Source organism: Chroicocephalus ridibundus, chromosome 5 (assembly GCF_963924245.1).
Source record: "Chroicocephalus ridibundus chromosome 5, bChrRid1.1, whole genome shotgun sequence".
Lineage (NCBI taxonomy): Eukaryota > Metazoa > Chordata > Aves > Charadriiformes > Laridae > Chroicocephalus > Chroicocephalus ridibundus.
This window is the reverse complement of record NC_086288.1, coordinates 45391996-45407937: the sequence shown is the minus strand read 5'-3', so window position 1 is coordinate 45407937 and position 15942 is coordinate 45391996. Positions and strand designations below refer to the sequence as shown.

The 15942-nt window shown below is 50.2% G+C and overlaps 1 protein-coding gene across 5 annotated transcripts in view; it reads left to right on the top strand.

Moving 5' to 3' along the window:
- The window catches only part of RNF24 (ring finger protein 24), a 32298-nt gene extending 17067 nt beyond the window's left edge, over positions 1–15231 (top strand). For all 5 annotated transcript variants that reach the window (XM_063336423.1, XM_063336424.1, XM_063336420.1 and 2 more), the window contains 5 exons: positions 1191–1340; positions 7915–7957; positions 8952–8993; positions 11982–12061; positions 13463–15231. In XM_063336423.1, the coding sequence (XP_063192493.1) occupies positions 1198–1340; positions 7915–7957; positions 8952–8993; positions 11982–12061; positions 13463–13601 (447 nt within the window). In that variant the 5' untranslated portion in view covers positions 1191–1197 and the 3' untranslated portion in view covers positions 13602–15231. The remainder of the gene's footprint in view (positions 1–1190; positions 1341–7914; positions 7958–8951; positions 8994–11981; positions 12062–13462) is intronic.
- Positions 15232–15942: the final 711 nt, after the last annotated feature.

Below are 15942 nucleotides of genomic sequence, written 5' to 3'. Positions count from 1 at the left end.
TATTTTTTAACTTCCTTTTCTAAGCTGGGAGTGGGTGAACTTTATGCCTGGCCGGAGACGGTTGTGATCATTCAAGGGTGAATGGCTCGGAGAATGTTTACAATGGAAAGGAATAATAATAAGCAACAATAAATATGTGCTTCTCAGTTAAGGGTTTTGAGTATTAACGTGGCATTATGGCAGTGGGGGGTTTTTTACAGTGATACAGAGACATTCTGTTTTTCCGCCTGACTCCTGAAAAACACTCCATGAGGGTTATTGTAAAATATTAGTGTCCCATGTGATAAAACTAAAATCATGGGAGAGATCATATGCTAAAGCCGTTATCCCAGGCAGCTGCTTGTCATTTAATTGGGTCTCTCGGAGAGGAGGGAGGTTTTGGTCACATGTCCGAGACATGGTACGTCGACAGCCCAAATTGTCGCATCTTCCTCTTTGCTGCTGCGTGCGGTTGCTTCGGGGTTTTGCTGGGGGGAAGCAGCGTGGGGTTCTACCAAGAAATAAAGCTGAAACCTGCAAAAATCCTTTTAAACCACCCCACCTGAATCTCACGTGGCAAAACAAGTATCTTTTATGGCCCCTATAATTTCCAGTTTCACTGCCATATGGCATGCGAATGTCCTTGTCCTTTCCATCCTGCCTGGGACGTGCTGGGACCATGTTGAACCTGCACTGGTTCGTGTGCATGCTCGATGGTTTTGGAGGGAGGATTTCTACAGAATGAGGAATCATTCTTGGAAACCACAGGAGGGGAAGGGAAGAAAAACCTTCCTTGCTACAAGGCTTTCAGGCTGCTTTCAATATTTTGGCCTAATTAATGAGAGTTTAGGGGCACTGGCTGCAGCTGGGGCTGCTTGGATGCAAATCCCCACTGTCCATCTGATGCAGCATTTAACTTAAAGAATGATGTGTGTAAGGAAGAGGGGAAAATAGCTGGAAGAGAAGTTCACAGTGGGAGAAGAAAAATCCTACCTCTGGCAGTTACAGCCTTGCTTTGTTTTCAGGGTTAGTGAGCTGGGGGCTCTGTTTTAAGTAAGGATGCCTTCACCCTGGAGGACGAGGAGCAAGAAGGCAGCGCTGCTGCCTGCCCTCTCCTTCCCCGCCACCTGCCTTTGGAGAGACCATTGGAGAGACCATCCCATGCTGCCAAAGGAGCCTCACGTCCCTGTGTTTTCTCCCTGTCTCTGCAGCCTACCCATGAGCTCGGACTTCCAGCATTACAGTTTCAGGATGCCGAACATTGGGTTCCAGAACCTGCCTCTCAACATATACATCGTGGTTTTTGGCACAGCCATCTTTGTCTTCATCCTCAGTTTGCTCTTCTGTTGCTACTTGATCAGGTAAGGGAGTTTTCCCTGGCTGCTTTCAACAGGTGCCTTGGTTCAGACTGAGCCCAGCACTGATCCCTCCATCCCAAAACAAGGATGGCATCACTGTGTCTTGCCGAACTGATGTGGCCCATGGAAGAGGTTTAACTTTCCCTCATTGTCATGCTCAGCCCAGCTTTCATCCTTAATAGAGCCAATAAATCCAGAGCAACACTGTGAGTACCAAACACTGTCTGCCCAACACATCTTGGAGTTAACAGTCCCACAAGTCAACTACATTATCCACTTTAAAAATAGGAGATATATTTATGTGTATGCTCAAACAGGCATGAAAACATAGTTGGCTTCTCAAAAAGATTGGAAAGGGATGTTTTATGGTTCCTGCTTTCTGCTTAATGTTTCAACACGTTTTCTCTTTAATGAGTAACTTGCGTACTGTGTGCTTAAGAAATGTTTAATACCTGCTCCGTTCGTTATTGTACACAAATTGCTCATTCAACAGCGCAGTTTAGAGATTAATGATGCAGAGTTGATTTGTTAATCTGAACGATGGGGAGCGGGACAGGAGGGTTAAAGGTTGTTCTAGTTTGGGGCTTGTTTTAATTATTTTATGGGCCGTTGGGGAGAGAGGTGGGCTACTAATTGAGAGGAGGAACTCTTCCAGCTGGAGGAAAAGCGAGAGGCAGGTGTGAAAAAGCATGATGCTTGGGAATCAAGGCAGTGATGGGGGCAAGTTGTGCTGATAATCCAGGATGCGGGGCTGGCTGTGCCTTTCCCTGTGGCCAGGAGCAGAGGGCATTGTTCTGCCAGCAGTGGCCACTGAAATCCTGCGTACCCTGAGCTCTCCTGCCAAGTTGCAGAAGAGCTTTTCCATCCCCTTTCCCTCCCTTCTGGATTTTTGGATGGCCCCAGCTCCCTGATAGCTGTACCTCTATGGAATCCCCTCCTTTCGTGCCTGTAAGACACACACATGGTAATCTTGCACCACGGAGGCAGCGTCTGGCTGGCTCACAGCAGCCAGTCCCACTTGGCTTTCTATCCAGAGGGTGTTGAAAATGTTTTGTCCTGCTTTTGTAGACCAGGGAAGCAAAATTTCAGCATCACCTTCTAAATATTTGATAATTTACACCTATTTTCAACTCTGTATGAAGCAAAGCCTGTTAAATTTGCAGGTGAGCCCAAACCCAGGCTTACCCAGGGGTGATTTGGGCTGCCTGGGCATCAGATCTTCACTTTTGCCCATAATTATGCACAAGAAAAAGTTGTTTGAAGGTGCAACACATCTGCTCACCTCCACAGAAGTGGCAGAAACAGATCAAGTGGTCATTCCTGACCATGTGATTTGTATCTCAGTGCTTGATGTTAACAAGGTCTGTGCTGGGATATTGTGTATGCGTCCAGTGTTCCCATTTTAACTGAGAGGCCAGTGGGAGGGAATGCAAAAAAAGTAGACAAATGGTGTTCAGAAGGCTCAAGGACATGTTTTGCTCAGATTGAGCTTGAATCTATATGGCTGGCTTGCAAAATGAAGAGGTGTTTGGACTTTCAGAGTATTTTCCTGGGCACCGGGTCTTGCTGGGTGTGTTCTGCCCCAAAGAAGAAATAACAAGTAGTAATGTCTGGAAGATCAAGCCAGAAAATCTTTAAATTTAGAAGTTGGAGGCATGTTGTAAGAGAGAGGGTGAGTAACCGTTGAAACAAGCCAGCAAGGGAAGTGGCAAGTCCTTCGTCTCTTCATGTCTTTAAATCAAGACAGAGCGCCTTTCTGGATGAGACGTTTTGGCTCCCATTCCCGGGAGTAACAAAGTGATATTTAACGACCTATGATAGATGGGAGGTTGGATTAGATCATCTAATGATCCCTTTATAGCCCTAAACTCTGTAGAGACTCTATGAATTGCTCTTCACACCACCGCCCCCAGCTCTATTATTGGCAAAACAGAGCCAAACAAGAATCCTCCAGCCCCTGTTTTGGAGGGTTTCACTGTGCCACAGGTTTTAGCTGTGCCGATGTGCCCCAGGAGCATCCGCCTCCTTTGAAATTGCTGTGTGATCTCAGTTTGTGTGGGGTAGCAAAGGTTGAACTTTATCGTGGTTTGTAAAGCCTTGTAGATGGACAGTGGGATAAGGACCATGTGCCTGTAAGCAAGGAGCATCACAAATGATTGGGAAGGGTTTGCCATGTTTCTCCCCTTCCATGCCATTTAACGCCAAAGCATTGCTGGTCCCTGGCTGTATAGCAAGCAAATACCTGTAGCCCTGAGGCAGGAGGATTTGGTATACAAAGTAAGATATTGAATTTAAATTTAATTTTCCCACCTCCCGAACCAGCTGCTAAAAACTCCTGGATTACCCCATGCATTCCAGACCCCTTCTGCAATGAGATGCGTGGCTTTAATATGGAGTTGCATCTGGAGGCAGTATAAAAGAGAGGTGTTAATTTAACAAGCAGATGCAGCAGGGATCACACCATGTCGTCGCAGAGAAACTAACCCAGGGCAGAGGGTTGTGGGCAAGGACAGTCCCCTCAGGAGCTCCAGGGCTCCTCTTGCACCCACGGGGGTTATTTGCAGGTAACAGTGGCTGGTGACTTTCCCCAGGCCCTGCTTAGGTGCAGAGGCAACACAGCCCATCTTCTCCCTCTCCCTCCTCTCTCATGACTCACATAGCTCCAAATATTTGGCAAATAACAAGCAAAGCTCGTGACACGGTCCTCCGAGCCCTGGTTCTCATCACCTGCTCCAGATCAGAGCATTCCGTGCAGCCCTCCTCTGCATCCCCGGCTGGGGAGGCATCCGGAGCATGGAAGAGCCAATATCTGGTGTATTTACCCCTAATCGCAGAGCTGACAGCATTAAATAAAGGATGTGCCTGGGAGGGGGGCACGTGGGCTGCACTTTGCAACTGTGTCAATACAGAGTGTGCTGTATTCCTCTGCTCCAACGGGAGGAAGAAGTGATGTTTTTAATCGGATTGGCTCAAAAGGGAGTCCCATAGGAATTTTGAGACAAAAGCAAAGATCAACACCATCATCTGTGTGCAGTCCAGGCAAATCTTGAGCTCTTCTGCCTCTACAAACCACTCTGGTACAAAGCATGGGTCCCACCCTCACAACTGCTGCCTCTGCTTGGAAAAAGTGGGGGGAAAAAGAAAGGGAAGAAAAAGGAAATTAAATTTTGCAGGCAGCTGTTTGTGTCTGATCTCTGCTGAATTAATGAAAGTAATCACCTCATTTTGCCTTTTGTCCCCTAAAACCCAGTTCAGAAGGATGCTGAATGGAGTGACGCTGTACTTTCCGAGCATTTGAATGGCACGCGTGCTCGCCCTGGGTAGATGCTGCCACATCCTCTCTACCCGCGCTTTGCGGTGGGTTGTGTGGGGCTCATCTCTGCCCAGACTAGAGTAGCTACAGGAGGCACAGAGTACATAGTTCTTAAAAAGCCCTTTTTTATAGGGCTCTTTCCTTCTGCGTTCAAACCTGCCAGGATCAAACACAGTGATTGGGTTTGGAGACCCCAGGGAGCCCGGCTGGGCTGGGCAGAGCAATGCAGTGATGATGAGAAGAGCCAGCACTGGTGCCTTTCTACTCTTTCTCTTCCAAAGTAAGATAATAAGCAGATCTTGGAGGTAAACCTACAAAAAGTTGTTTCTTTTGCATTTTATTCCCCTAATCATTCACTTGCTACAGATGATTCACAGTCACCCAGAGAAACGGGGTGCTCCCTTTCCTTTGGGAGGTGTGAAAAGCTTGGGAAGAGATCGCAAAATCCATGAGAAGCATTTATTAAATTCAGAGATGGGTGACGGCGTGCGTGCACGTATGGTCTCCTGCCACACACTGGCTTTTAAGACGCTGTGTGGTCCCTTATCTAAATCAGCCATCTGCCAGAAATTCCTCCGGAGTCACAGCTCTTGACACGAGATGGATGAAGCCCTGTGTCTGACGGGGAATAATGCTTGCCAGGATCCGGGGTCTCGTTACGACAGCTGCGCTAAGTCCGACCAGGATCCATCTGGCCCAGGATCCTGGCTTTGAAAGGAAAGCGCAGAGGAGCAGACGGAGCTCGCACGCTTAGGGACCAGATGTGCTCGTGCCGTTCCCCATAACCTTCAGGGAGGTTTTGGGTTTTTTTTTTGGCAGTCTCGCCATATAGCTCAGCACCAACCCATGCTGTTGAGCATCCATGCTCCTCGAGCAGCACAGAGTTGCAGGGATCCGTGGCCAGGTGGTCACCTTTTCCCCATCGCTGGTCCAGATGCCACCACCGTGTCCGCAGATGCTTGGGCTTGTTCTGCGTGACACCTTCCCTCTGTTGGCTTTGGCTCATCAGAGCCAAAGCTTCAGCGGCTGCTTGGTGCTCCATGAGACAGATGCTTTTTCCCATGCTGGAAGAATTTCTCCCCTTGTATGCGGTCTCCAGCCACCCATCTTGCTTTGCCCCATCTGTGTTTCATAACCGGTTTCCCAGTCGCCGGGATCCCTGCAGATCAGGCCGGTTTCATCCTGTTTTCTCTATTGTTCATGCATCTTCTCCTCGTGTTTCTGCTTGGGGTTGTTGGCGGAGGGATGCGACCCCAGCCTTCTCCTTCCTGCGTGCTGCAATTTTATCCGTGATTCTGCAGGCAGGTTCCCTGCCAGGCAGCATCATTAGAGGAGGAGGGATGGCTCCCCGCTAAATTCAGGGCTCATGAGCTGACTTACTCCAGCTCCAAGCTCTCTCTGCAGCATTAAAGTGCATTTTTACCTGTTCCTCAACTTCTAAGGCCCACAACATTGTGTGTGTGTGGGGGGGGGGTGGTGTTTTTGAGTAAAAAGCACAGGGATATAGTTTTACATCCTGTTTTTATAACTTACCCACTTCAGTCTTGTGGGATCAGAAAGCCTGTGTGAGCTCAGGGTGAAACAGACGGGGTTTGAGACAGCCCCCAGAATATTTTTGGAGAAGTGAAATTACAGGCAAGGGGGTTTCCCATCTGAAATCACACTTGAGGCTGGCTGGGGAAAATATTCCTATGGCTGTTCAAGCCCTGCAGACGTACTCTGACATCTTGTTAAAGTCCTTGGCCAAGTCTTTAGCCTTGATGACTTCCCTCTTGAGTTTTCAGAGCATTTCACTAAACGCCATGTCTTGTAATGAGAAGCAATATTCATTATTTTTTTAAAAAACGGATTTATTGCAGGAGCATAATGAGCTTCTCTGGCCAGCTGGTGCCTGCAAGCGCTCTGCGGGGCTGTGGAAAATGGGCTGCTGCTTCTTCTGCTGCGGGAAGGTGTTTTATTAATAATAGTTTGAACTGAAAACTATGGAGAGATGTGATGTGCTTTTGTGTTTGCTGTTTCACCTGGTCCCCAGTAATGGGGACAAATGGTCTCACCTGTGCCTCCTGGAGAGGGGAGGCTGGAGAGGGAGGGGATGGGACTGGCCCTTTGCTTGTGGTCTCAAATTCCTGCTGCCACCAGCTGGGCTTCCCACTGCGGCAGGAGTTTTTGGAATAGCTCCATCCCCTCTATCTCCATCACTTGATTTCATCCAGGAATGGGCTACTGGGGAAAAAATCCAAAAAAACCCCAAAATTGTGCTGAGCACAGTGCTTCGAAAGGTAGGTTGGGGGAAGCAACTTATGCAGTTTATAATTCTGATTTTGCTCCACCATGGTGTTGGCTCTGGCCCTGGCTCCTTCCCTGGGGCAGGGGGTGCCCTGGGTCATCGTGTGGGCTTGTCACCCCGTGCTTTAACGTGTCACACCCCCATCTGCTCTCCTGATTAAAAAAAAAAACAACCCAAAATCCCAAGATAAAGGTTCATTTTTCTGTGGTTTTTGGCAGCTCGTTATCTCTCTGGTTATTAAATTGCCCCCTGTGATAGGAGGTGAGAGATGGAAGACATGCCATTGCTTCTCTTCCAAAGCTTTCTGCTCCAGTGTCATCTTCGGATAAATAGTCATCCTCTACTTGCTTAACCAGGTGGATGACCTCTTCTTGAATGCTTCTTTCTGAGAGTTTGGGAGGCAGAAGCAGCACAATTGATATTATAACTGAAGATAAAGCTGTATTTGAGGAACTCGGCGTTGCCTAAGCGATGGGGGCTTTGCTGTGAAACCTCTGAGCAGGGAGGTCTCCTTCCCCATCCCCACTTGAGCAGGAGCAGAGCTTTCCCTGGGTCTGAATACCCATCGCTTGGAAGAAGGTCCCACATCCAGTCTAAAAATTGTTGGCAGCAGAAGTGGTTGGAAACTGGGGGTATTTATGGCAGCTCCTGATTAACTCGACAGCTTTTGCTGGTCTTAACAGTGCAGGTGATGTCTGTGTGGAAAATTAGGGAGGTCAAAAGAAGAAAATGGAAGGAAGTCATGCGCTTCTGGATGGAGATGTTGCCTCCCCAGCTACAGGGAAAGCTGGCTGTTGCTTAAATGTGTTGTTCTGTGTGGCCATTCTTGTTTCTGAAATGAAAAACTTAAAAAAAAAAAAAAAAAAAAAAAAAAAAAAAAAATTAAATCTGGAAAGGAGGGAAATGAAATGTTTGGGGTATTACAGCAAGACTGGCATTTTGGCCTGTATTCACATTTCTCCCTGTTTCGATTGCAGGCTCAGGCATCAAGCACACAAAGAGCTTTACGCCTACAAACAGGTGAGGTGATACACAGTAAGTTGTCATCTTCATCAGAGTAGCCACTCCTGCAGGTTTCCGTAGTGGTGGTGTTCTCCTTGGGAGGTTTTTGGTCTTCAAAGAGAAGTTGTAATGCCTGGGCAAACCTCTATCCCTGCTGATTTAATTTTTTTTTTCTGACAGCTGGGCACCCCAGGAGCATCTCTCACCTGTTAGTCTGCAGGTCTCTGCATTTTCAGATGAGTTCACTGAACAGTGGGGACATCTCCACCCCTGGAGCACCTCAACTGGGCAGCCTCTCCAAACCCTCACCTTATTTTCTGCTAGTGAGCAGTAATGCCATTGCTTCCCCAGCAATCAAATGATGTTTTGTGGGGTCCAGATCTGCTCCCCGGGTTGGACCCGGCTGCTCCAAACCACCTGCAGCCATGGGGCTCTCATAGGGACCTCTCGTAGGGACCACCTCCATGTCACCTTGGCAAACCCTGCTGTTTTCTGCATGTGCCAGTGCCCGTGTTAAAATAAACATAGCCAAGAGGTCGGTGTCAGGTTGCTGCTTCAACATCCTGTTTTTTTCTGGGGCTTGTGTAACTTTTTTGCTTCTGATCTGTTGTTTGAGCAGGGAACTGGGTGGAGTTTGGCTGATACGATATGATAACAGGTGGTCGTCCTGGATTTATAGCTCTCTCCAGGTGTTTAGCCTGGACGCAGTGAAAACGAAGTGGCAGACATCCATGCAGGAGCTTGTTGCAGAGTGTGGGAGACCAGGAGGTTTAAATTCGGGAGGAGACCTTGTGGATTTGGTCATCCTGTTAGTGGTTATAACTGTATCAGCGCTGCCTTCCTCCTGTTCCTGCGCAGGGGTGAAGGCCTGATGCGTTCCCTGTCTGTGCTGGGTTTATTGGGGGTTTCTAGTTCTACTGGGCCTCTGAATGGGATCTCTCCTTAGGGAGATTTTTGCTGCAAGTGCTCATGGCAGAAGCTGCGTCCTCACCCCGGGCCCTCTGTCTTACAGGTTATACTCAAAGAAAAGGTGAAGGAGCTGAACCTACATGAGGTGAGTAGAACCCCGGTAGAGGCAAAGACTCCCTCACCTTCCTCTTCCTTGAGCTGGGGGGATGGGATGGGGGACAGGCAAAGGCTGGCACAGGTAGGAGGATGCAAAAACTCAAATTTAACTCCTTTAGGAGCAAAACACACAGCTGGATATGATGGCACTGCTGCCCGTTTGCTGCCGGCAGCGGGGTTTGCTCTGCAGCCTCTTACCCCATTACAGGGAATGTGGACTGGGCAGGTTAACAGCTGCGCCGGCAGCTCCGTCTCTCCCCGACACTGCTTTTCGCTTTCAGAAAGTCTAATTGCTCGTTAAAGCAGCCAGTAAAAGCACATCTGCAAAGGGGGTCTGGATTAAACCACCTCCCTCCTCCTTGTGGGTCCCCTTTAGCTTTTACTCCATCATTATTATTATTTATTATTATTAGCATTAGCATTATTTGCATTTATTATTTATTGTATTATTATTTACTGCATTATTGTTTTTATTTTTTACTGAATTATTATTATCACTGTGATAAAAAGCTGTGGATAAAAGGGGAAGCAGAGGCAGGCTGGGCTGTGTATGAAACAGTGTCCCTTGACGGTTACGTCACCTCCAGCCCCGCTCAGCCTTGCCACCATCAGAGCATGACGATATCCAGCACATCTCGCTGCCCGCGTTACTCCGGCAGAGTAAACTCTGCTGGGATTTAATTGAAATCAAAGATAAACACGCTCCCCAGGCTTCTGCCCCTCACACTCGTGCCTCTCCGAGAAGAGCTGGCTGGAAGAGGCGGGCAAGGGGTGTCTGCTTGGATGTGTTAAGAATTAAACCCCCTTTTTCCGGGCCCCAAAACACGGAGGTTTCCTCTTTGAATTCAGGAGGGCGGCAGAGCCCGCGGCAGCCAAAAAGCAAAACCCTGGCCAAATTTGCTTTTAAACTTTGTGGAGGGAGTTGTGCCAGCGCCTGCCCCGTCCCCACGTTGTGGGCGCAGAAGTGGGTCCTTGCTGGGTCCCTCTGCGTTAACGGGTTAAGAGACGGCTGAAACACGGCTCAGAGTAACGATGTTACTCTAATCCACCTCTGCCTACCTGCCCCTTCAGGTTCAAAACCCATTACTTGTTCTCTACAGGTTTCCAGGCTGTTTTGGGGCTGAGTGTCCCTATTTACAGACCATTTTTCATGCTGAAGTTGAGCAGGAATCTGCTTGAACCCTGCTTCAAACACAGGCTGGATTTATTTCCCCTCATGACAACAAAAATGCCCACCCGCATCCCGGACACGAGTCCACTCGTCTGTTAAATACCAGCTCCATTTGTTTATAAACTGCTTTTATTTTTTTTAATTCTCCGAGCTGAGCAACAAGAACCCATCCCACGTTTCATCCTCACCCTCTGCTCCCTGCAGCCTAAATCCCAAGGGCAGGAGAGCAGTGAAGGGATGGAGCAGTCCCTGCTTGAGGCTCCTATTTCTGATTCGCTCGCATGAAATTGACTTTTAGTGGGGGGTTTTGCCGGCACGCAGACTTAAAAGCACTTCCCGGGTTGAGAAGCTCGTTGCAGGAGGGATTTGGGATTGCGCCAGAGCCAGAAACAGCCGCAATAACCCTCTGTCCTCCTCTTCCTCCATCACCTCTGTTCCCAGCTCTCCGCAGCTCTCCCAGCCCAAACTCTTGGGAAGGACGAGGGGTCTGTGGGGAAGGGGATAGAACAGCTTGAGCTCTTCCCTGGGATTTGGGAATGCCTGGAAGGGTTTTCCTCCAGCTCCTTCTAAAGTATCCCTTTTTGGGCATTTGGATTGTGGTATTTACAGTAAGCGGTTCTGGAAAGCAGAGCACGGGGGGAATTTTGCAACATCACAGAGCGGCTGCCAGGGCTTGCCCGGAGCCTTCCAGAGGGGAAAGTCCCTGCCGAGCTCTTCAGCCCCATGTTTCTGGATTTGTTTTTCCCCTTTTTTCCATCACGCCACCTCTCCCAGGCTTTTCATGGGGCTCAAGATGTGTGTATTCCTCGGGGGCTGGCCTGAGCAACTACGCCAACATTTGCTTGTCCAATAAAAAAGTCTCCAATGAGCTTTGGGTGACTGGAAAGTATCGACGGGCGCCGCATTCCCGGGAAAGCCGGGAGCCTCCTGTGGTGCTTGCCAGCCGCCTGCCTTGTCCCGAGGGCTTTTGGCAGCAGGGCTGGCCCTTTTTTTGGACTGACAGAGACTCCTGGCCAAGGGAGGCAGGGGAGGGGAGCTGAGAAAACCAGCTGGGAACATCCAAAATCCCCAGGAATATCTAAAATGAGTCAGGAAAAACCGTCAGCATGGGGGAAGGAGATTTCGTCTGGGTATCTTGCCCTCCAGGAAAACAGCCGCCAACTATCCCATCCCCAGGGCAGAGATGCAATCTTTGCCTTTTCCTCTTTCCAGAATTATCCCTGTGGATGCAGCTCGGTCCCAGGGACCAAGCAGCAGCATGGACCCATCCCCCTGCACCTAAAGCCTCCTGGCACGTCAAAACACATCCCAGCCTTGTGGCTGCTGCTCCAGGAAAGTTCCAGGACCCCTCCACCAGGAAAGGGAGATCCGAGCCTTGGCCTGCGATCCCAAAGCCTGAGCAGCAAAATCTGGGAGGGCTTTAGGGGGGCAGTTTCACCCCTCTGTGATGCAGAAACCTCCCAAATGTTTCTTCTGCAGCACAGGGTCAAAAAAAAAAAAGCAGCTTCTTGGTCAAAACAGAGGGTTTATAGCAAAAGAGGAGTTTGCTTTCCCTTTGGTACGGGGAGGTATTTCTCTCCCCACTCCTAGTGTATTCTCGCTGGCTTCAGAAGCCAAATTGCCCTTTTTTTCCCCCAGCCAAAGGCAGGGGCGAGGCAGGCACTGGGGAGAAGATGGAAGGAAACTGGCTGAGGGCATCGCTTAGAGGGAGGCGGTTGGGGTTTGTGTCTTCGTTGGTTTGTGTTCTTTTTTTTTTTGCTTCCCAGCAGCTGACTGCCTTCTCTCGGTGCCTCTCCTGTCTTTCAGATCTGCGCTGTTTGCTTGGAGGAGTTCAAGCCCAAGGATGAGCTGGGGATCTGTCCCTGTAAACATGCCTTCCACAGAAAGTAAGTGCAGGGAACGGGAGACTGAAGCTAGGCTGCCCCGAATCCTGCCCGGTGAGCCCCGGGGAGGCTCTTGGCGTGAGGTCTGCTGGTGCCGCTGCTCCTCGCCCAGGGTTCCTTCCCACCCTAATTCCAGGAGAAGGAGGGGAGTTGCAGCAAAAGCCCCTTATCAAATGAATTTGAGCATTTGGGGCAGCAAAGGTCCACTCTTGAGCTGGCAAAACCACTTCCCTTTTTATACATACAGACTTTACCTATTCCAAAATGTGTATGTACATTTGTGTGTGTGTGTATATATATATATATATTTACACATATATATGCATAATTTAGATAATTTATAAAATATATATGCAGAACCACTGGAACAAGCGCCCCAGGGAAGTGGTCACAGCCCGAAGCCTGTTGATATTCAAGACGCATTTGGACATTGCTCTTGGATAAGGGATTTAACGTGTAGCTTGCCCTGTGCTGAGTCCGAAGTTGGCCTCCGTGATCCTCATGGGTCCTTTCCAACTCAGGACAGTCTAAGATTCTGTGAAAAATGTGTATGCATAAATATTAATTTTTTTTTTTTTACAATTTTTTTTTGTTATAAAAACACTGAATTTTGTAGGTATAAAAGATATACATTATATATGTATGATGTAGGTATACATTTTATATATTTATAAAATATAAAAAATACATTTATAAAATGTATATATTCCTGTATACCTTTTTGTGTATATATGTATTTTATATATTTTTGTGTAGGGACTCTTTATCAGGGATCTTTATAGGGTGAGGGATAACGGTTTTAAACTGAAAGAGGGGAGATTTAAGTGAGATGTTAGGAAGAAATTTTTTATTCTGAGGATGGTGAGACACCGGAACAGGTTGCCCAGAGAAGTTGTGGATGCCCAATCCCTGGAAGTGCCAGGCTGGATGGGCCTTTGAGCAGCCCGGTCTAGTGGGAGGTGTCCCTGCCCATGGCAGGGGGGTTGGAACTGATGATCTTTAAGGTCCCTTCCAACCCAAACCATTCTATGATTCTATGTGTATACATTTTTATATCTATTTTATAAGTACATATAAATTATATATATGTAATATATTATACATACACAAAAACCCATGTATATATACACACGCACCTCCAAAAATGTCCTAGTAAAATGTAAAGGCATCTAAATGGCAAATTAAAAATTCGGCAGCGTCAGCGCTCTAGGGAGGGTGACAACGGATCAGACCTGGTGTGTGGCCCCCAGGCCACAGCCTGTCACCCACCACGCAGGGGCAGGGCTGGCTGCCACCCTGAAGCTGTGCACAGGGCACTGAGTCGAGGGGGGGGGGGGGGGGGATGTGTGGCTTTTTTCTAGCACCCCTGTAATGACCCCCCCCTGTTTCTGTATCCCCCCCCAGGTGCCTCATCAAGTGGCTGGAGGTGCGGAAAGTGTGCCCGCTCTGCAACATGCCGGTGCTGCAGCTGGCACAGCTGCACAGCAAGCAGGACCCCGGCCCCCCCCAGGGCCCCCTCCCCGGCGCAGAGAACATCGTATAGCTCCACCGCCCCAGGGACTGCCCTGCCGCCGGGGGGACCCTACCGCTGGCCCGGGGGACTCGGGGACAACCAAAGCACTTCTGCACCAGCACGGAGGGACAGAGGAGGATGCAGGTGGCCGGGCGTGGAGCCCAGAGCACTTTATAAGGGGGCCACGTCCCTGCCGGCCGAACCAGAAGAGCCTCGCGCCCCAAAATCCTGCCTCCGTGGAACCATGCCGGGATGAAGGGTTGCACACTCGAGTCCGGGCTTGATTCCTCTCCTGGGGCGAGGAGGGGACGCGGGGTCCTCTGTGGGTGCCCTGCACGACATCCTTCTTCCAGCACATCCCTTCTCCAGCACCACGTCCACTGGGAAGCAGCATGGGGCACGACGGAGCAGTTATCGAGCAACCCAACGGTGCCCATCAGCCTCCTGCAAGGCCATGATGTCCCTTCCAAACGCCCTGGTACGCTTCCTGACCCTGATGCCCCCCGGGCCCCTCCGCCACCACCGAAAACGATGCCCAAAATGCGGGTGCTGGGGGTGGACCTGGAGCATCGCAGCTGGTCCCTGCCCCCTTCTCCTCTTTGCCATTATTTTCATGGGGTTACCTTTGCCTTTACAATCCCTACCTAGAAAACTGGGTCTCGGCACCCCAGGTGCAGTGATGCCAGGGTTTGTGCCATGGTTGGGTGCCTCCTCGGCCCCCGCTGCTCCTCCAAAAGGGCTAACCAGGGCAGGGAAGCCGACACCGCCCATGGGAGATGGCAGGGTGATAGTGGCATGGGGGCTCGTGGGCTTTGGTTACCCCACTCACCCTCCCCAGGGATGGCTGCCCCCCTCCTTGCCCCGATGGGCTACCTCAGCGGGGCCATGAGTCCCTCTGATGGGCACAATCCTGGCGTAAACCATCCATGGTGAGAGACGGTGGCTGCTGCCACCTCCTCGAAACCACAGCACAGGCTTGCTGGGGCCTGGGGGGGGGGGCTGGCAAAAATCCTGTCCTTTGCGTTCATCCCCTCACTTTCAGCCTGGCCCTGGGGGGTTGCTGGGCAAGGGACAGGTGAGCCGACAGCATTTTGCCTTGCCAAAACACCCCAAGCCCAACCATCATCGAGTGCAAAAGCTGCTGGGGGCGGAGGAGGGAGGCTCTGCACCCCCCTCGCCTCTCTGACAACCTCATGGGGCAAATTCAGGTACTGTCGCAAAGGCCCTGGTGTCCCCCTCCATCTTTTTGCAACTCTTCTTCCTGTTTTTTTTTTTTCCTTTTACGTGGGTGGGGGGGGTGTCAGTATTACACAGCGGCGGCTTTCCTGGCCCCCCCCGGGGGCACAGGATGGGGCGCAGGGCAGGGAAGGCTCCGGGTGTCATCCCCTCTCCTGTAAATACCTTGCGACTCCCGAGACTGTTTATGGAGCGTGGAGCCTCATAGACGTGTTTGTACACTACGAATTCTGCAGCAGAATATTTTTTAAAACATTCGCTGTTTTGTTTTGGGTTGTTGTTTTTTTTTTTGTAAGCTATATTTTTGTATATTTAATTGCTATTTTAAAATTCTAATAATGCGTCTTTTTTGCTAATCACACTATTCTTAAGGAAAAACGAGGAAAGAAAAAAAAAAACCAACGGTTTGCATGTGATTTGACTTGAAATGTAAATAAAAGCAGGTTTTGGAAGTGGGGGTGTGTTTGCGGGGGAGGAGGGGGGATGTTTGCACCTGGGAGACCCCGGCCATGGGAACAAGGGAGCATCCCTCATTGCTCAGCAAGGTGTCTGTCACCCCAGGGATGTCCCCACTGGGGCTGAGACTCGCTGTGCCGTGTGTGGCCCCAATCCTTTCTTGGGGGGAAGCCTGGGAAATGGTCTGGTTTGGGGCTGGGGGGGGGGGGGGTGTCCTATTGTCCATGTCTCCCTGCCCCAGAGGGGCGCTTGGCTCCTGGCCGGCGGCTCGGGGAAATTCCCCTGTCGGGGCACGCTCGCTGCCCAGCGCGCCCTGGAAATACCCAGCTGAGGGGGATTTTGCAGGTCCCAGGCACAGCTTGGGCTGCCCAGCTCCGGAAGAGGTTTCTCCTTCCACCAAACCACCTTCCCAGCCCAGACCCCAGCCCATGGGCAGGGGCTCCCACCCCGGGGGCAGCCAGCAAGGCCTAACTGGGCTATTGCCAATCTTCCACTGGCCATGGGAGTTAGAGGCGTTCAGCTCCCAGGCTCCATGCTATGGGATTTTCTGGGGTCCAGCTTGAAACCCCATCTCCTGCTCGCCTCCAGGCTCCACCAGACGGGCGGAAAAATCACCCTTTCATCCTCTCAAATCTCTGCTCTCCACCCCTGCCTGGCCACGCTTGGGCTGCTCAGCTGG